We start from the raw sequence: 17932 nt of genomic DNA on the forward strand, positions 1-17932 counted from the left end.
ATACACAGAGTTCCAGAAAGCAATCAGTTGCAGGCAGGATGGACGAAGTAGGAACAAAACGCTGCTACCAGTAACTTGGTTACTTAGAGGTGTTTATTATTTACAGCAGACTTCCTCAAGTTACTATATACAAGAACAGCTCTCTCTTAACAAACTCCAAGCAACTCTCAGTACGATACGATACGATATCTTTATTGTCATTGTCCCATACAGAACAATGAAATTGAAAAATCTACATAAGACATTCAAAAACCCCTAAAAGCTCTGAAACCCCATTTTAAAATACAATATACTATAGAGACTCCTTATACTGCATTTAAAACCAGAATTGCATTTGGGTAGAAACTGTTTCTCAGGTGGCTAGTCCTGGTCTTTATACCCCTGTACCTTCTTCCAGAAGGCAGAAGCTGAAAGAGATCATTTCCGGGGTGCGTACTATCCTGCACTATATCTGCAGCTTTCTTACGGCACCTGGAAGCATAGATTTGATCCAAGGTGGGAAGAGTGCACCCAGTTATTCTCTCTGCAGTCTTTACAACCCTGGACAGCATTGTTTCCCCCCCCCCCGGCCGTGCAGTTCCTACACCCCACACACAGACCATAACTTAATACACTCTCCACAGTACAACACCACACTGACCAACACACACTCCATTCAGTAAGGTCATAAGTCATCATGCCTGTGTGAGACCTCAATCACAATGGTAGAGCTGTATCCAAGGTCTCATATCTCCAGGCAGAATAACTCCTCTCTGCTCAGTCACCTTAGCTTTTGGCCAACGCTTAATTGACTCTGTGTGAAGCTGCACAGAATGGCAGGTAGTCAAAAAACCCAACGGCCTCTGGAGGGTGCCAAGTTGGCAGCCCCTGGGCCCTGGATGCAGCAGGTCACGTTGGAGGGACTCGAGCTCTGCATACAGCATGGCAAAGCCTGTGCATTTAGCCCGCTTGCACATTACAATGCGTGGCATGAGAATCCTGCTGCTTTCTCAAGCTCCACACAGGTAAGGGTCACTTTGCTGCGTTTGATACAGCTGTGCGGCTGGGCTTCAAGCCCAGAACTGTCCAGTGGCAGACCTTCATCTGGGGCGCCCTGAAGCCTGAACTGATATTGAACCCTGACTTTATCTGTTGGGGGAGGGGGCCACCCATTTGCGGTCTCGCCCCGATCCCCCTTGATCCTTTGTTCTCCTAATGGCCCATCACCCAGGCAATCACCCCAACGCAGGAAGAAGAAATAATGTTTGTTTGTTTGTTTGTTTGTTTGTTTGTACCCTGCCCATCTGACTAGGGTGCCCCAGCCACTCTTGACCGGGCTTCCAACATATATAAAACATTAACCCTTAAAAAGCTTCCCTATACAGGGCTGCCTTCAGATGTCTTCTAAGGTTATACAGTCATACCTTGATTTTCAAACAGAATGTGTTCTGGAAGTCCATTCAACTTCTGAAACGTTCGGAAACCAAGGCACAGCTTCCAATTGGCTTCCAATTGTGCAGGCATGCCAGAAACAATAGCAGAAGCCGCATCGGACGTTCAGATTCCAAAAGAACGTTAAAAACCAGAACACTCACTTCTGGGTTTCGATCGTTTGAGAGCCGAAATGTATGAGTACCAAGGCATTCAACAACCAAGGTACGACTGTATCACCTTGATATCTGATGGGAGGGCATTCCACAGTGTGGGCATCACTACTGAGAAGGCCCTCTGCCTGGTTCCCTAGCTTTATTAGCTTTAATTAGATTTTAAAACTTGCTAGATCCAGGGATTAGAGGAGTCTGGCACTCCCAAATTCATAACAGTATTATCTCCCGAATAAAGGGTAAGTAATGCCAACTTTGGACATTTGATCACATTTTGCCCATTATTGCTTTTATTTCCCTGAACACACCCTTCCAGGGGCGTTCACCTTTGTGCAGGTCTACTTGAATGCTAGTTTTTGAAGTGCAAACCAATTTATTTGGGCTATTCTTGGTGTCCAGTATCAGCTGGGTGATGTTTCTGCAGCCAGACGGAATGCTGGCTGTGTTTGTGGAAACTTCCATTGTGACTCTTATCTGCTTCAAGAAGAGCGATTTTGAGAAACAACAATAAAAGCCCCACACTGTCCCCAGCTACTACTTTTCCTCCTCGGAAAGTGGCCATATGTCTCCCATACACCTGTACAAATATAATACTAAGTAAACAGCTGGCAAGGTCGCGGCTGTGAAGTGTTTTAAGAAAGCGCGGGTGCATGGACCATCTCCAAACGATCGGGAATGGCAAAGGTAAAGAGACCCAATGCAATCTGTCATCCACTTGGATTTCAGTTTTCTTTGAGGGCAAGACTTCCTTGATGCAGATAATATACAGCAACAGAAGGACACACCATGGCTGTGGATGAGAGCCAGCCATTCCCAGCATCAGGGACATTGCTAAGTCCTTTGGGGGCAAAGCTCTGGGCATATGGTGCACACCTGCTTACAGTTTGTGCAAATTTAGCTTTCTGAGAAAATTAAGTCAGTGGGCGGCTGGGTGGGGTAGCTCACTGGCACAGCGCTTCATAGCCCAACTGCCCTGTGAGAAAAGTACAAGGGGGTGTGTGTGTGTTGTAAGGGGACAAGAAAATTTGGGGCAGAAGATGTGGGGCCCAGCACAAAAGGCTCGGGGCTTGCAAGCAAAGTCCTTGATTTTTTGGGCATCGTCTTGACCTTCCTGCCTTCCTGGATCGCAACCACGTCTGCCTCTCCCTATTCTGTCTGACACAGGGGTTTACGACCCCTTTATTCAGAGGGGACAAAGAAGGAAGGAAAAAGGAAAGGTTCTGTGCAAGAGTGCCCCCCCACCTCACAATTTATGGCCCTGGCCCAGGAGTGGCTCTGGTCCCGTGGAAAACACAAGGGACCCAAGGGGAGAAAGAGGAATTAGCCGAAGCCTTCCCCCGCCCCCAGCCAAGAAACAATAATGTCTTTCACCAGGAAAAGGTGACCTTCGCTGAAGTGAGCCAGGAGGAAGAACGCAGAGACCCAAGTCAGCTCCAGCAGGTTGGAAAACGGGCCACAACCTTCCGGAAACATGTAAGAGCATCCAGCTTGGAAGGGTCTGGGGGGCTGAGAGCAGGGTCCTGTCGGAGGGTCAGGGCAGCGGGAGGGCTCCCTCCTTTTGCACCTGCCCAGTTTCCTCTCTAAAGTTTTGGTGGGAACAGAATTTGTAGCCACTCTCCTGCCTCTTGGAGCTCTTTCGCCGGCCTTTGGGAGCCAGTTGACACAGAAACCGGACCTTGCGGTTTCTGCTTCTATTGTATTTTGGCAGTTTCCCTTCCATTTCCACAGATGCCCTGTGATAAAGAAACAGGTACAGGTTGGTGGCATAGTGCAATGTGAACGTCTTCATTCTAGGATCTAGGGAGGGTATATCTATTTCTAAGCTTAGTGTTTCAGACATACTGGGGGGGGGGGGTGGATGACCTGCCTGTGATCCCCATGAAAATGGCTCACTCTGCTTATTGTCTTTGTGTCTGTGCCTCACTCCAAGCAGGCAGAATTGTTTTCCTCTGACAGATACCTGGGTTTGTGTGTGCTGTGTGTATAAGGAGGGATGCATTCAAATTTATCACCTGCCTTTCTCCCTGGATTTTGGCATTCCCAATTCCCCAGTCAGTCTCATTCCCTTTTAAAAAGAAAGATAAAAAAATATTTTTTATTAAATTTTACATAAGAAATTTCAATTACCTTTACATTTAGGATTCTCAGAATCCCTTGACTCCTCCCTTCCCCTTTCTGGTTTCCCTTGTCCATCCCCTTTTATTCAACTTATCCCTTTTCTTCCAATTTATTGTATCTATTATTAACTTTTCTGTTATATTTTGTCTTTTACAAGTATTACTCTAATCCTGCCAAAGTTTTTAACTGTTTACAATGTTCTTTTAAATGAACTATACATTCCCCCCCCCATTTTCTCCTAAACTTCTTCTCATCCTGGTCTCTCCCGGTCAATTTCGCCATTTTGGCATAGTCCATCATCTTCATCAGTCTGTCTCATTCCCAAACCAGTGCCAACACACTAGGAGCCCTCCATTTAATTCCCCACCTCCCCAATTTTTCATTGAGTGCTCAGGCTGTGCAGTTTGGCACCAGCTGTTCATCTCTGCCTTTTCCTTCCCTCATCATTATCAGTGCACACACACCATGCGATTTAGCAAAGCACTGTAGAAGCAACAGCGGTCCAAATGTATGGGCAGGTAAATCGAGATTCCGTTTGCGTTCTGCTGATGTGCAAGAGCACCTGCTCTGGAGCTGTGAAGGCTCCACAGTGAAAGACCCAAGGTGTCTCCAGAATGTACAATCACACCCAGATTTCTTTTTTTGTAGGGCGTGCAGAATATCAGGAATATGGGGTGTTGGGGGAGAGGGAAGACCTCAGTGAACTGTGAAGGCACTGGCAGCTGTGGCCAACCGCATACACTCCGGTTCCGGAATTAATTTAGAATTTTGAGGCACAGCAAAGTTCTGGCAGAAGGCAGGAGTTGAAGGAAGGGAGATCTGCTTCTCCTCCTACCAAAGGTTCTAACCCGCAGGATTGCATCTCTCTCTGCGCAGGAGAAGGACCATGACATCAGTGCCTCTGCTGGTCTTCCTTAGCATGGCCGCCCACCTCCTGCAGCCCACCCTCTGCTTGAGGGTCGGTGCTTTCAACATCAGAACCTTTGGAGACAGCAAGCTGTCCAATCAGACCGTCACAGACTTCATCGTCAGCGTGAGTCCATCTGACCTCCAAGGGGAGACAATTATTCCAGGGGTCCTCGTTCAAACGCTTTCGGCTGAGCTCCTCCAAAGAAGCAATCTTAACAGCTTCACATTGTGCAGACATGCTCCATGGACCCTTGGAAACTTTCCGCACTCACTGTTAGCAATCAGGCTGGGGTTTATGGTCCCCAACAATCTCATTTTCTATGTTCATAGAAGATAGCTGTCACTTGCCACCCCAATCTCTTGGCAGTGAAAGAATCCAGGGGCTCCTGGCACTTATTCAGGGTTCCCTTTCCTTGGAACGAAAGTCAGTGGAGATGGTGGTGTCTTTAGGACATACTGTATGGTTTTATTTGAGCTTGAGTATAGGGGATCGCAGCATTAACACCCCAACAGATCTTGCTTCTCCATTAATCACAGCTTTGGATCCAGCACAGGGCAAACAAGTCAGCCTGCTTTCTGCTCACACTTACCTGGCTATTGTTCCTCTATCTACAACCCGGAAAGCTGTCTGTTGACAAACGCCAGCTTGCTCAGCCTGAAAGGGACGTGGGTGGCGCTGTGCTCTAAACCACTGAGCCTCTTGGGCTTGCTGATCGGAAGGTCAGCAGTTTGAATCCCCGAGACGGAGTGAGCTCCCATTGCTCAGTCCCAGCTCCTGCCAAGTTAGCAGTTTGAAAGCACATTAGTGCAAGTAGATAAATAGGTACTGCTGTGGTGAGAAGGTAAATGGCGTTTCTGTGCGCTCTGGTTTCCGTCACTGTGTCCCTTTGCAACAGAAGTGGTTTAGTCATGCTGGCCACATGACCTGGAAAGCTGTCTGTGGACAAACGCCGGCTCCCTAGGCCTGAAAGCAAGATGAGCGCCACAACCCCCCAGTCGCCTTTGACTGGGCTTAACCATCCAGGGGTCCTTCACCTTTTACCTTGTATCTACCATTTAGGTGAGGGAGGGGGAAGCCTCCTGGAGGGCACCATCATTTACTTGTACGTAGCTCTTGCAATCCAGCTCACTCTTTTTGGGATGCTAAGGCCACTGTCTTACAAAGCAACTGGTCTAACTAGTTCATCAAACTCTTCTTGTCAGCTTTTAACCTCACTGGGTACAGAACTAGAAGGGACTCAGGGCATCATCTAGACTGACCCGCCACAAACCCACAACATACCAGAACATTCCCACCTTTCCTCGCTGCTCACCTTCTCTTTTTCCGCATCCAGCTCCTCACATTCATCCAAGCCGGAGTCCTGAAGCTGGTGAAATTCTCTCTGCTCTGCCTCCTTACAGATTTTGTTCTTGTATGACATCACCCTCATCCAGGAGGTCCGAGATGCTGACCTGAGCGCAGTGAAAAAGCTGATGAACCAACTGAACCAGTGAGGTTTTTTGAAAAAAGGGTATCTGGAAATTGGGTGGCTTTTAGGTGCAATCAAAACTTATTCGATCAAAGCACTCCAGGGTTGGGGGAGACTGGGAGGGTGGTAAGGATGACAAGTCCTGGCAAAGTCCCTTTTTCTCCGGGAAAAGAAAAACCCTAGGAATTTTGCCACAGCAACCGCACACCCTAAAAGGGAGACATTACAGCAGCTGTTGGGATGAGTGAGATGGCAGCTCTTGGAGCAAGAGGCAACACCACAGATTACCAACCCACTTTCTCCATTCTTCCTGCATTTGTCTAGAGTCAGGCAAATTGAATATATTTCATTGCTAATCTTCCCTTTTAGGGCCTCACCGCATCCATACAGCTATGTGGTCAGCAAGCCTTTGGGTCGCAACAGCTACAAGGAGCAATACCTCTTTGTTTACAGGTGAGAGCCTCAAGCAGAGCCCAGGATGTAATGTGAGGGGGGCAGCAGCATCACTGGAGGGGAGATTTCCAGAGGGGCAGCAGCAACTGTTATGTAGTGAAGTTCCCACCCTGGGCCAGCAGGGGGATACTGTAGATAGTTTTCACTCAGGTCCACATATGCAAATAAGGGATTGAAAGTGACGCTCAGTGATTGGATAGTTACAGAAAGTGGTGACTGTTGTGTGGTAGTGGAGCTCTATATAAGCAGGCTGGCTGAACCCTTCAGCTCAGTTCTGTTCTGGGTCTGTGAATAAACAAGAGATGTTTGAAGAATTGCTGTGTCGTCTGATACATTCACCCACAACTTAACAGCAACCCACAACTTTAGCAGCAAAACAGTCCTGTGCAGCACCTTAACAACAACTAAAGTGTTATGGCAGAAACTTGCATCAGATGCAGGACGTGGGGTCCTGAGTGGCAGGTAGATAGCTTTACATTGCGGGTGGTGAGGAACTGAAAAGATAAGGAAAGGCATTGCAGGAAAATACAGGCAGTTACAAAGCACGATGGCTATTAATGTGCATTTAACTCACACATTTTCAACCATACGTGGTTGAAGGCCGTCTGGTTTAAATCCCACACGTTAAATGCAAGCAAGGAAGAGAGCTCAAAAGTTATTTTCGTAGCGGGCTTTCCCTGTGGAAGAATACCTTTTTAGCTCTCTGCCTCGCTTGGCCAGGGTGGGGTGAGAAACTCTCACCTGCCGCCTCCAGAAGCCACAGGGCGCTCGCATGAGGATGCTTGAATGTGCAAACTTTTGCATATATGTGGAACCCATAGAACCGAATCCCCACATGAGGTGGAATTGCACTGTAATTACATATTTTGTGTTTGCCTCCCAGAACACTTTGCAACTGGCTGGTACCCATCTGGGAGCAAATGAACTTAAAAGGCTGCAACATAAAGTTTTAACCTGTTTTCTAACATTTTGGTGTGATGTTGCCTTGCAATGTTGTAACGCACCCTGGGACCTTAGGGTGAAGGGAGGGAACAAATTAATAATAAAAATAACACCCACCTCCAGCCCCAACTGTGTGTGTACCAGGAACCCGGGATAACTAGGACTCTGGTGCAGTGGAGTGTGAAATCTCTCTTTTTTGCCAATTAATTTTTATTGCTTTTCAGTTTTTTAAACGAATTCAACATCACTTTAATTCTAATTTGAAAATGACTTCCCAGCCCACCATTGAGATGTTTCACTTCCACCCTCGTTAGCTGCTGTAATGCGTGAACTCTCGTGCCATGATGTATTTGTTCGCCCTTAAGTTGGCACAGGTCTCCCAGGACGTGGAAATGCCTTGGGTGCCTCTCCCAGACTTTGTTGCAAACTGTCACCTTCTGCCCTTGGTGTCCACAGTCTCTGACCCATCACTTGCAAGGGACCCAAGCAAGGCTCTGCCTCTCTCCTCCTCCTTCTCTCCACACAGGGAGGACAACGTCATTCTCCTGGACAGCTACTATTATGACGACGGCTGTGAGCCCTGCGGGAACGACACCTTCAGTCGGGAGCCCTTCATTGTGAAATTTGGGGCACCTCAGACGCGTAAGCAGCCCCCGCCTCCCCCTCTCAGCTGATGCAGGCGACAGGGCAACCCAGGGAGAGGAGAAACTGGCCCTGCCACATAACGCTCGTTCCTCATCTGCAAGAAATCAGTCTTTCAATGAGGTGGAATCTACCCTTTGGAACTCCTTGCCTCTTGATATCAGGCAGGCGGCTTTGCTGCACTCTTTTCAGCACCTGCTGAAAACTTTTTTTGTTTTTTAAAAATTTATTCATTTGGTTTTTCAAATTACAGTTCTACGATCACATATCCAACTTGCAACATATAGAGAAGATTCCATAGAATCTCCTGGACTTCCCTCCTTCTTTTTGTGGGTCCTATTATTAATCATCCCCTCCTGCATCCTTTATAATAATCCAAATCTTGCACATCTCCATTATATCCAAAATTCACCATTAAACTACAAGTGTTATTCCAATCCTACTAACAATTTTAACTGTTTACAATGGTTTTTAAGATAAATTATAAAATTTCCCCATTCTTTGTTAAAATTTTGGTCTTCCTGATTTTTGATTGTTCTGGTAATTTTTGCCATTTCGGCATAATCCATCAACTTGATCTGCCATTCTTCTCTGGTCGGGACTTTATGTTCTTGGCAAGTCTGCCAAGATATCCAGCATGCTAATGTATTTTTAGTTTATTTGTGGTTTTTTGGTTTTTTGAATGCTTTAATTTTATTATTATTATTATTATTATTATTATTATTATTATTAATAATAATAATAATAATAATAATAATAATAAATTTTATTTATATCCCGCCCTCCCCAGCCGAAGCTGGGCTCAGGGCAGCTAACAACAATAAAACAGTACAACAGTACAACACAACACAATACTCTAAAATCATTCATTATAATTTTTATTCCCTGCTAATAATTTTTTTCCCCTGCTAATAATTTTATGGCTTGTCCAAAAGCAATAAAGAAGCAATAAGAAGAAAGTTTGCTTACGATCAGCAGAGCACAGGGTGATCCCTGAAGGCAGGATTAAGGCTTAAAGTTTCAAACGTATATAAACAGGTTTATCCCATAATGGAGATGACCTGGAGGACTGCTTGGCTGGCAGCCAGGAGTTCATTCCAGGAAGTTTGCAGGACGAAAAGAAGATGGAAAAGAGAGAGAGAGTGGCAGCATGCCTTGGCCTTTTCCCAGATCTGGAAAGGTCATGCCCATTCACTAGTTGCATGCAAAAAGGATGCTTCAGGCCAGGTGGAACAGGAAGTTTCGACTGTCTGGACCAAACATCCCCTTGCATGTCCACTCTAGGAAAATAAGGAATGTTGCATTTGACTGCTCTCGGTGGATTACATCCCACACTCCGATTGTGGCTTTGGGGTGTTGTAAACAATAAAAATCTGCCCTTTTCCCTTTATGGGGTATCCAAGAGCCCATATAGAGCCCATATAGAGTTCCCTATTGGTAGGAGAAAATAACAGAGGCCAAGCAGAGAATATTGAGAAGCAAAGCAGCTTGTTAGCCTGATCTTTATTGATCTGTTGCAACAAGGTGCTCCCCTCACACACAGGAAAGGAGGAGGAACCCCAAACAAAGGTGTGCCCGTCCTTATATGGACATTTTAAATTGCCTGCCCTGGGGTCCAAGACCACCCCCAGAAACATCATACATACATCACAGAAAAGGTGGTCTAAAACAGAAATTTGAATGTTGTTGTTTTTCCTGTCTGCCTGGTTATCTGATAATGCCTTATCTGATTGCCTTTCCTGGTAGTCTGTCACCCTTTGAGATGGTGATTACTAAATTCCTGAGACAATGGGAAGGCTCCCTGACCCCCTCCCTCCTTGCAGAGAAAACATTTGGTCAGTTTGGGAGTCAAAATGGTTTCAGGTCGGTCTTCCTGTGCTGATCTATGCACCTGCTTGCTTGGTACATTTATTATACACCTAAGACCTATGGGACAGGGGTGGCACTGTGGGTTAAACCACGGAGCCTAGGACTTGCCGATCGGAAGGTCGGAGGTTTGAATCCCTGTGACGGGGTGAGCTCCCGTTGCTCGGTCCCTGCTCCTGCCAACCTAGCAGTTCGAAAGCACGTCAAAGTGCAAGTAGATAAATAGGGACCACTCTGGCGGGAAGGTAAGACCTTAAAATTTCTTATAACAGGGGCAAGAGGTCTGGCACAGCCAGGGGAAGGGAGGAGAAGGCTGGGGGGTGGGAGAGAAGCCATACTCTGTGTCCCCAGATGGAGGCAGCAATTCTTCTGAATCCCGATTGCTGGAAACCATGGAACAGGGTTTTGGCGCTCGAATCCTGTTTGCTGGTTTCCCGGGTGTGGGTGTGGTTGGCCTCCGGGAGAATGGGATGCTGGAGGGGGTGGGCCGTGGGTCTGACCCAGGCGATGCTCCTTGGATGTTCTTAACTGTGACTTCTCCCTCAGAGGTGGGGGAACTGATCCTGGTGCCTCTGCATGCCGCTCCCGAAGAAGCTGTGGCCGAGATAGACGCCCTCTACGACGTCTTCCTGGATGTGAGAGATAAGTGGGGGACAGATGTAAGTGCCCCCCCACAAAGCGGTGACTTTTGCTTGCCACCGGTGGTTGCTTGAGAAATATCCGGGGCATTGTGGAGATTAGACCCCAGTCCCACTTATATGTACCGTATTTTTCGCTCCATAAGACACACTTTTTCCCTCCTAAAAAGTAAGGGGAAATGCCTGTGCGTCTTATGGAGCAAATGTGTGGTCCCTGGAGCCGAATTGCCCGAGTGCGGCACATGCTGTTGCCCCGCCCTTCCAGGGTGCCGGCGGCCTCCCCTTTCCCCTGAAGCCCCGAGAAGGTTTGGGAGCGGCGGGCAGGCTGTGTGACGTTGCCTGGCGCTCCTGGGCAGCTCTCTTTGAGAGGGGCTTTGCCAACGGCCTCCCCTTTCCCCTGATGTCTCCGGGGATGTTGGCTGGAGGATGGCGAGAAGAGGCAGCTGCCGAAAGAGGGGAGGAAGAGGATGGAGAGGAGGGGGACCAAGAAGCGGGGCGAAGGGAGAGGAGGTAGGTTGCCGCAAGTGGAGAGTCATGGCAAAGGGCAAAGGAGAGGCAGCAGTGAAGGGAGAAATTGCAGGCATTGCCTGAGGAGTTTGGGTGAAAAGGACGGAGAGGAGGAGGCTGGAAAAGGGGCCTGTGCTGTTTGGGGAGGGGGAGAAAAAAGTGGGGATAAAGAAAGCCTTCCATGCCTCCGCGGGGTTCGCTCTCCTCCCGAGGAGGCTGTGATTCAGAATATTTTTTTCCTTGTTTTCCTCCTCTAATAACTAGGTGCGTCTTATGGAGTGAAAAATGCGGTATAAGATTTTGTGGGTAGCAGACAGGGGTGCCAACTTGAATAAAATATTTGGGGGGGCAGGTAAGCCCTGTCCCACATAACTGATCACATGACATGGAGCACGCACACCATTTGAATGGCAGTGCCCATCAACTTTGCAACTTTGCCCCCTCCCACCTGAAGCTTGTTTAGTTTGAGGATGAAAGACTAAACACGGATAGGAAAAAGAAAAGAAACCAATTTTTTTTAACTGCCCTGAAAGATGCTTTCATTTCATTTTCATGATTCTAGCTGTTGTGTCTGGAGATGCAAAATTCGCTAGTGGCTTTTTAACTGTTTACAAATAGAATGTGATTGTAAAATGTACAGTTTGGGTTGTGTTCTAATTATGAAGTTTCTTCAGATATTAATCAATCATGACATCTTATTGGGGGGGGGGGTGTCAAAGTTACCTCGGCCCCTAGGAGTTGGCTCCCATTGTACCAGACTCCTCTAAATTCCTCAGTCCAGTAGGAGTTAGAATTTAATGAAGGGAAATGTTAAAACGTAAGCCTGGGAGAGGAAAAGGAAGGCAATGGCCCATTAAGAGAGCTCTGTCAGACAGCAGATGGGCTGGTGGGTGGGCCCCTTCCTCCAGCAATTACATAGTTAGTTAGTGAAAAGAACAAAAGCTGGGGTTTTGAGTTTTAGAATTGGCTGGGATGTGACCTGGAGAAAAAAGGTTGCAGTCTGGTAAAGGCGGCAGGCTGGACAGAGGGTCAGAGCACGGCGGCTGATGTCTGTGGGCGGCTATAGGAGAAACAAGACCCTCTTGAGATGTTAATGCTGCAAACCCCTCCATCATAGGCTCAGGTGTGGTTCTTATATGTAAATAAGTCATATATCATAAAGAAACCACAGGCTGCACTGTGCCTCATTCCCATGGACCCTGGGAGAGCGCCTGGAACCCCTGGGATCTCGCATCCCTCAGAAATTGGGGTGGCAGGCAATTAATTATGTGTGTGTGAGTGTATCAAGGAATAATAGAATCATAGAACTGTACAGTTGGAAGGATCCCTGAGGGTCATGTAGTCCAAACGCCTGCAATGCAGAAATCTCAACTAAGGCATCCATGACAAACGGACATGGACATGTGTGTGTGTGTATAATAATATTTTTTTTTTGTCTGTTGGCAGCGCACAAACACATAAGAGTAATGAACTGTCCACCGTAAATGGTTTAATTAGCCAAAGGCCTGGGAGTAGAGGAATGTTTTTGCCTGGTGCCTAAAGACATTTCAGGCAAGCCTCCCTGGGGAGAGCATTTTTTTTAAAAAATTAATTTTATTTTTTACCAACCACCAAAACACGAACAGTGAAACCCACCAGGCGGCTGATACATTGGGTATACAATATTCAATAAAATACATATTCAATAATATACATGTTCAATAATATTCAATAACATATTCAAATCAACCATATGTACACTTCTATATACCTTAACACTCCTCCTTCCACAAGATTTATTTAACTTTTAACATTTTAATTGCCCCAAATTGTTCAAACCTACTCAAATAATTCAATATCTTCTCAAACCAATCCTCCTCTTTCGCACTGACCTTAAACCCTTTCATTCTATGTATCTTCACAGTTAGGTATTCTAAAATTATAATATTATTCAGTTTTTTACTCCATTGGGTCACCCCTAGCTCTTCTGCATTTTTCCAATTACCGCTATAACCTGTCTGGCTGCAATTACCATCAACTTTACCCATTTGCATTCCTCTTTTGTTTTTAACTCGGTACTACTCAGGGTAATAAGAACGATTAATTTAGTTATTTCCACGTTCCTTCCCACAATTCCCAATATTTCTATAGCAATCTGTTTCCAAAATTCATTAACTAACAGACAATCCCAGCACATATGACCGTATGTTCCCATCACTCCACATTTCCTTCAGCAATTCTTACTTCCAGATTTTATAAGATGATATAACCTTACTGGTGTATAATACCCTGGGGAGAGCATTGCATCAACAAGGGGCCACCACAGAGAAGGCCTGCTCTTACGTTGCCAACCCTCCAGACCTTTTGTGGAGAGGGGCACATGGAGATGGGCCTCAGATGACGATTGCAGGGTCTGGACCAGTTCATATTGGGCATGCGTGTGTGTGTGTTTGCCCATGGGTCAGCTTCAACTCTGAGCCGTGTCTTTCCTGGGGTCCATAACCGCCTCCTGAGCTTGTCTCTTCCTCCTGGCAGGACATGCTGTTCCTGGGAGACTTCAACGCTGGCTGCTCCTACGTCCGGCCTGAGGACTGGCCCCGCATCCGCCTGCGCACCAACAGCGCCTTCCAGTGGCTCATCCCAGACACAGCAGACACCACGGTGACCAGCACCCACTGTGCCTACGACAGGTGAGTGGCGGGAGGCCAGGGCCCGGAGGTTCTTTCTCTCTCTCCCCCCCGCCCCCCAGAGCCACAAACAACACAGCAGTATTGAGTGACTGGTCTCTGCACCCACAACAGACACTGCGATTCTCATAGAAACATAGAGATGGAAGGGACCACCAGGGTCATCAGTTCCAACCCCCTGCAATGCAGGAATCTTTTGCCCAATTTGAACCCACAACCCTGAGATTAACCGTCTCATACTCTACCGACTTCACCCCCGGAGGCATACTCCATTGTCTCTCGAGACAGGAGGACGCCGACAACAATCAGATTCATCCCATTGTTCTTTTTTATTATTTGCTGATATTTAACTGAAAGTTAATGCAGGTGGCGCTGTGGTCTAAACCACTGAGCCTCTTGGGCTTGCCGATCAGAAGGTCGGTGGTTCGAATCCCCGCGACGGGGTGAGCTCCTGTTGCTCGGTCCCTGCTCCTGCCAACCTAGCAGTTCGAAAGCATGTCAAAGTGCAAGTAGATAAATAGGTACCGCTCTGGTGGGAAGCCAAATGGCATTTCCGTGCGTTGCTCTGGTTTGCAAGAAGCGGCTTAGTCGTGCTGGCCACATGACCCAGAAGCTGTATGCCGGCTCCCTCAGCCAATAAAGCGAGATGAGCACCGCAACCCTAGAGTCGGCCACGACTGGACCTAATGGTCAGGGGTCCCTTTACCTTTAAGGGTGGGGTGGGGGTGGGGGCTGCCCTCGCATCCTATGGAGCAGGTTCCCAAATGTAACTGTGCCCTTGTGGCGCCTTGCAGGATTGTGGCGTCGGGCCCCAGACTCGGAAGCGGCATCCTGCCCGGCTCAGCCAAAGTCAACAACTTCCAGCAGACCTTCAAGCTTCAACAGAAGGACGTGAGCAGCTGTTTCAAAAGTCTCATGGGTTTCCCAGTGGGGGGGGGAGGGAGGGATGGTGACTGCCGACCAGGCTGGGCATGGGGAGCTCTGGTCTTAGAATAATGTAATCTTCGAGTTGGAAGAGACCCCCAAGAATGCTCTAGTCTAACCTGCTGCAGTGCAGGAATCTCAGCTAAACCAGCGATGACAGATGGGAGTCTTTTCCACCGTCATGAGACCCCCCCAAATGAGCAACTTTCCTTCCAGTGCTTGGGCACAACTCGACTGACACACGCCAGAGTGCCAGACTGAAAAAAGGAGTGTTGCTGGCCCAGTGCTCTGGGACAAGGACTTTTGTTGGACCAAAAAACCAGGACATTCCAGGATCCAACCAGAAGCCAGGTCTGGCTTCTGTTCTTCTAGGGATGTCCCATTTGAAACAGGGCAGTTGAGAAGGGTGTGTGCATTAGAAGAAACGAATTCACCCCAAACAGCGGGGAATGTTCAGGGAGTTGGGGATGTTTAGCCTGGAGCAGAAGAGACAGAGAAGTGACCTGGCAGCCTGGAAAAGAGGAGGGTGAGAGGAGATGTGCCATCTTCAAATGACTCAAGGGCTGTCACATGGAGGATGGAGCAAGCTTGTTTTCTCCTGCTCTGGAGGGTAGGACTCGAACCCATGTCTTCAAGTTACCAGAAAGGAGATTCCAACTCAACATCAGGAGAAACATTCTGATAGCAAGAGCGTTCAGCAGTGGAATGGACTCCCTTGGACGGTGCTGAACTCTCCTTCCTTGGAGGTTTTTAAGCAGAGGTTAGATGGCCCTCTCTCAGGAATGCTTTGACCGTGACTCCTGCGTCACAGCGGGTTGGACTAGATGACCGCTGGGGTTCCTTCCAACTCTCTAATTCTGCGTGCCCCCCCCCCAAGACAGCCTCCTCTTCCCCCTAACTCCGCTGTTTCTTCCTTTCTTTTCCAGGCCTTGGCTGTTAGTGACCATTTCCCCGTAGAAGTGACGCTGAAATCTCTCGGCATTTCCTCCACCGCCGTGTAGCGTCACCTCCAGCGTAGACCCCCCAGGGGGCTGCAGAACTCTGCCCTCTGGCTGCAGGGGTAGGAAATGGGCAGATTCAAAGGCCACGCTTTAGTTTTGGGAGAAGCCCACAGGTCCCTCTGGCTTTTGGACGTCCAGGACGCCAGGCTCCAAGCAGGCCTTCCTGGTGCACGTGAAATCCAAGCACTCTTCAAAACAAAAGAGGATTAATTCCACCCAAATGTTTTCCCAGCTGCTGTGAATGATGATGCTAAAGACGAACTGCCAAATTGCCAAAAATCATGGATTATGCAAGGGCTGATGGATCTGACAAATGGAAACTCAGCAAGATAATAATAAAAAATAATAATATATATTTTTTATTTGTATCCCTCCCTCCCCGGCCAAAGCCAGACTCACAGCGGCAAACATCATATAAATCAGACAATTTGCATAATACAATATACACTATGCAAATAAAATAACATTCATCAAAATAATATAGAATATTACATATGGCAAATCAAAATGGAGGATTTTGCGACACTGAACAAGATATCTTTGATTTTATGGGTAAAGCAAGCCTGCTTCCTTAGGATGCCCTCTGCTTCTACACTTTCTGAATGTGCTGCTACAGGTAAAAGTCCCAGTTCCAAGAATAATGCACCGTTTTAAAGCTTCAGACCGGCAGAAAGGTGTCTTGCCTGCTTAGTGCTGCTTCTGCAACAGTTTGTGGTGTAGAAGTAATTAGAAGGTGTGACGCGTTGTTGTAAATAAAAACATGCCCTTTTCCCTTATGGGGTATCCAAGAGCCCATATAGAGTCCTTACAAGAATGGCCAGGCTCCTCAGGCAATCCAATCAAGTAACCTGCCAGACAGGAAATAAACAAGCGACAGGAGAAAAACAACATGCAAATGTTCTGTTGTAGACCACCTTTTCTGTGATGTAGGTGTGATGTATCTGAGGGGTGGTCTTAGGTTACACCCCTTCTGTGATGTATGTATAATGTTTCTGGGGGTGGTCTTGATCTACAGGATGGGAATTTCAAAAGTCTTTATAAGGCCTTGCACAGCATTTTTGTGGGTCCTCCTCTTTTCCTGCATGTAAGGGGAGCACCCTGTTGTAAGAGATCAATAAAGATCAAGCTTACTAGTTGCTTTGCTTCTCAATATTCTCTGGTTGGCCTCTGTTATTCTCTCCTACCAATAGGGAACCTATGTAAGGACTCTATATGGGCTCTTGGATACTCCATAAGGGAAAAGGGCATATTTTTATTTACAACAGCGTCATCGCTGTCTCCTGTGTTGCTCCTTAGCTCTGCTCGGTTTTTGCAAGATGGGAGTAGCAGACCAGGAGTAGCTGCTTTTAGGGTTCTGTTCCTTGCCTGCACGGAACAGATGTGTGTGGGGGGGAATACTTAACCGGGGCGTCTTAAACGCCATCTGCCCCATGTGGTTTACAATGTGTCAGGCAGAAAGACACAACAAACCCGCCAACATTTATCTGATGAAAACAGGGACATCCCATTCCATAACCATAACGATAATTTTAAGAACAACAATTTTATTATTTATACCCCACCCATCTGGTTGGGTTTTCCCAGCCACTCTGGGCAGCTCACAGCATACATCAGAGCATGCTGTTGTTGTTTAGTCATTTAGTCGTGTCCGACTCTTCCTGACCCCCTGGACCAGAGCATGCCAGGCACTCCTGTCTTCCACTGCCTCCCGCAGTTTGGTCAAATATCAGAGCATACTAACATTAAAAACTTCCCAATACAGGGCTGCCTTCAGCTGTCATCTAAATGTCAGATAGTTTTTTAATAGTAAATAGTAATAGTTTTTTAATAGTAAACAACCCACCTTCGTGGATTGCCCCAGCCATTCTGGGTAGCTTCCAACATATATAAAAACATAATAAAACATAAAACATTAAAAAAACACAACCTTCCAGGATTGCCTTCAGACGGCTCATAACTCCATGCTCTCCAACATTTTTCCAATGAAAATAGGGACATCGTAAGGAAAAGCAGAACATTCTGGGATCAAATCAGAAACTGCCCTTGAAGGCTACTCAAAAGTTTTGGTGAGTTGAGGACAGGGCTGCCCAAACTTGCACAGCCAGATGAAATCCTATGAGCACCCAAAGGTCCTTCAAATCCAGTGCCCTGTTACCAACCAGGCACCCCAGGAAGCTCTCAGGCAGGACCAGGGGAAACAGCACTTTCCTCCTC

At 47.2% G+C, this 17932-nt stretch overlaps 1 protein-coding gene across 6 annotated transcripts; it reads left to right on the forward strand.

The window, feature by feature from the left end:
- The first annotated feature begins 844 nt into the window (after positions 1 to 844).
- On the forward strand, positions 845 to 16235 carry DNASE1 (deoxyribonuclease 1). Of its 6 annotated transcripts, XM_081889343.1 has the most exons (10): positions 2247 to 2267; positions 2958 to 3056; positions 4578 to 4734; positions 6012 to 6100; positions 6449 to 6532; positions 8001 to 8116; positions 10529 to 10641; positions 13642 to 13796; positions 14588 to 14684; positions 15644 to 16232. In XM_081889343.1, coding segments are annotated over exons 2-10 (888 nt in total). In that variant the 5' UTR covers positions 2247 to 2267; positions 2958 to 3054; the 3' UTR covers positions 15719 to 16232. The 6 variants fall into 6 exon arrangements, with proteins under 6 accessions (XP_081745468.1, XP_081745472.1, XP_081745473.1 ...); XM_081889342.1 differs by lacking the exons at positions 2247 to 2267; positions 4578 to 4734 and adding an exon at positions 845 to 1004 and having other exon boundaries at positions 15644 to 16235; XM_081889347.1 differs by lacking the exon at positions 4578 to 4734 and having other exon boundaries at positions 2172 to 2267.
- The last annotated feature ends 1697 nt before the right edge of the window (positions 16236 to 17932 follow it).

This window comes from Podarcis melisellensis (assembly GCF_964234715.1).
Source record: "Podarcis melisellensis genome assembly, chromosome: 14".
NCBI lineage: Eukaryota > Metazoa > Chordata > Lepidosauria > Squamata > Lacertidae > Podarcis > Podarcis melisellensis.

Excerpts from the sequence above, each read along its gene's own strand:
- DNASE1 (XM_081889342.1), top strand. The coding sequence starts at position 879 with ATGCAGCAGGTCACGTTGGAGGGACTCGAGCTCTGCATACAGCATGGC. Across the intron at positions 6,101-6,448 it reads CTGATGAACCAACTGAACCA|GGCCTCACCGCATCCATACA; the intron begins GTGAGGTTTTTT and ends CTTCCCTTTTAG. Across the intron at positions 6,533-8,000 it reads CAATACCTCTTTGTTTACAG|GGAGGACAACGTCATTCTCC; the intron begins GTGAGAGCCTCA and ends CTCTCCACACAG.